The 1,315-nt window shown below is 32.9% G+C and overlaps 1 protein-coding gene across 1 annotated transcript in view; it reads left to right on the top strand.

Moving 5' to 3' along the window:
• The window catches only part of Dmd (dystrophin), a 2,056,279-nt gene that overhangs the window by 1,209,953 nt on the left and 845,011 nt on the right, over positions 1-1,315 (top strand). Inside the window, exon 46 of the mRNA XM_031364700.1 lies at positions 414-563. Coding sequence (XP_031220560.1) covers positions 414-563 — 150 coding nt within the window. The remainder of the gene's footprint in view (positions 1-413; positions 564-1,315) is intronic.

Consider the following 1,315-nt stretch of genomic DNA (forward strand, 5'->3'; position numbering starts at 1 on the left):
ATTGACAACTTGGTTGTCTGCAGATCTGCAAAGCTGTCATATGTTATGACATGCTAAAATACCTGAGTGTATAATGGAATCAATCCAATTGTTCTACTTCTGATAAAGCATATGCTTTTAAAATAACTGCTTGTTGTATTATTTTAGAGTTCTATATGTCATCTAACATTTTTCACTTGAAAACACTCTCAAGGGAGAAAAATAATTTAGTCATCTGTAGTGGTTTATCTTCTTGAATGCAGTTGTTTCAGCCCATCAGTTCTGTGCTCTGTAGAAGTATTTGGTATTTCAGGTGCCAGTGGACCTTCAGTTGAGTCCCTTTACTTTGATAGACTAATCAATAAAGGTGACTCAAAGGTAGTTGGAGTTGCACTGTAATTCATTTTAAATGTTGTTGTATTTGTCCGTTTCAGTTACTGGCAGAAGAGTTGCCCCTGCGCCAGGGAATTCTAAAACAATTAAATGAAACAGGAGGAGCAGTACTTGTAAGTGCTCCCATAAGACCAGAAGAGCAAGATAAACTTGAAAAGAAGCTCAAACAGATAAATCTCCAGTGGATAAAGGTTAGATACTAACCATCTTCTCTGTCACATGTGTTAAATGTTGCAACTGTTTCTATTTACTTTGTTTTCTGAGTTTTTTCTTGGAAGGAAGCAGAATTATAAATTGTTGTTTTGGTTTGTAACATGACTATCTGATTTGCCTGTATATTTTGCTATAAACACAAAGCAATTGGTGATGGTGAATGAATTTTCATTAATGACCAAAGGCAAAATATGAGCCAATGGGTTTTGGAAAAAATATTCCATAAGTTGAAACATTGATAAAGCAATTGATGTGAAGTGTAATTACAGGAAGTTATATGGTACAGAATTACGATTTTAGGCAAAATATATAGACTTAAATACTGAACAATGCATTTGCAATATTCTCAAAAAGGGCTCAATTTCCAGTTCTTTTATTTAGCAAGTTCTGATTTTTTTTCACTTAGGAAAGACATTCTAATATTGATGTAAAATATAAAGTGTTTATAAGCTTAATGCACATTTTTAAAAACAAACTGTACAAAAAAATTTATATTGTAATCCAAACTATTTTGATCCAGTAGCATTTATTTATTCCATGGAAATACTTCTTATATAAGAATTCTCTAGTGTTTGGCTCTGGGTCTCTGGATCTGCTCCCAGTTGGTTCTTAATTGATTCCCCTCTGATGACCATTGGGCTAGGCTACAATATATAAGTATAGCAGAATTTTATTAGTGATAATTTCATTGACTTTTTTTTTTGCCAGTTGTGTTTGGTTGTATTCTGAG

The sequence above is a fragment of the Mastomys coucha genome, chromosome X (genome assembly GCF_008632895.1).
Source record: "Mastomys coucha isolate ucsf_1 chromosome X, UCSF_Mcou_1, whole genome shotgun sequence".
NCBI classification, from domain to species: Eukaryota; Metazoa; Chordata; class Mammalia; order Rodentia; family Muridae; genus Mastomys; species Mastomys coucha.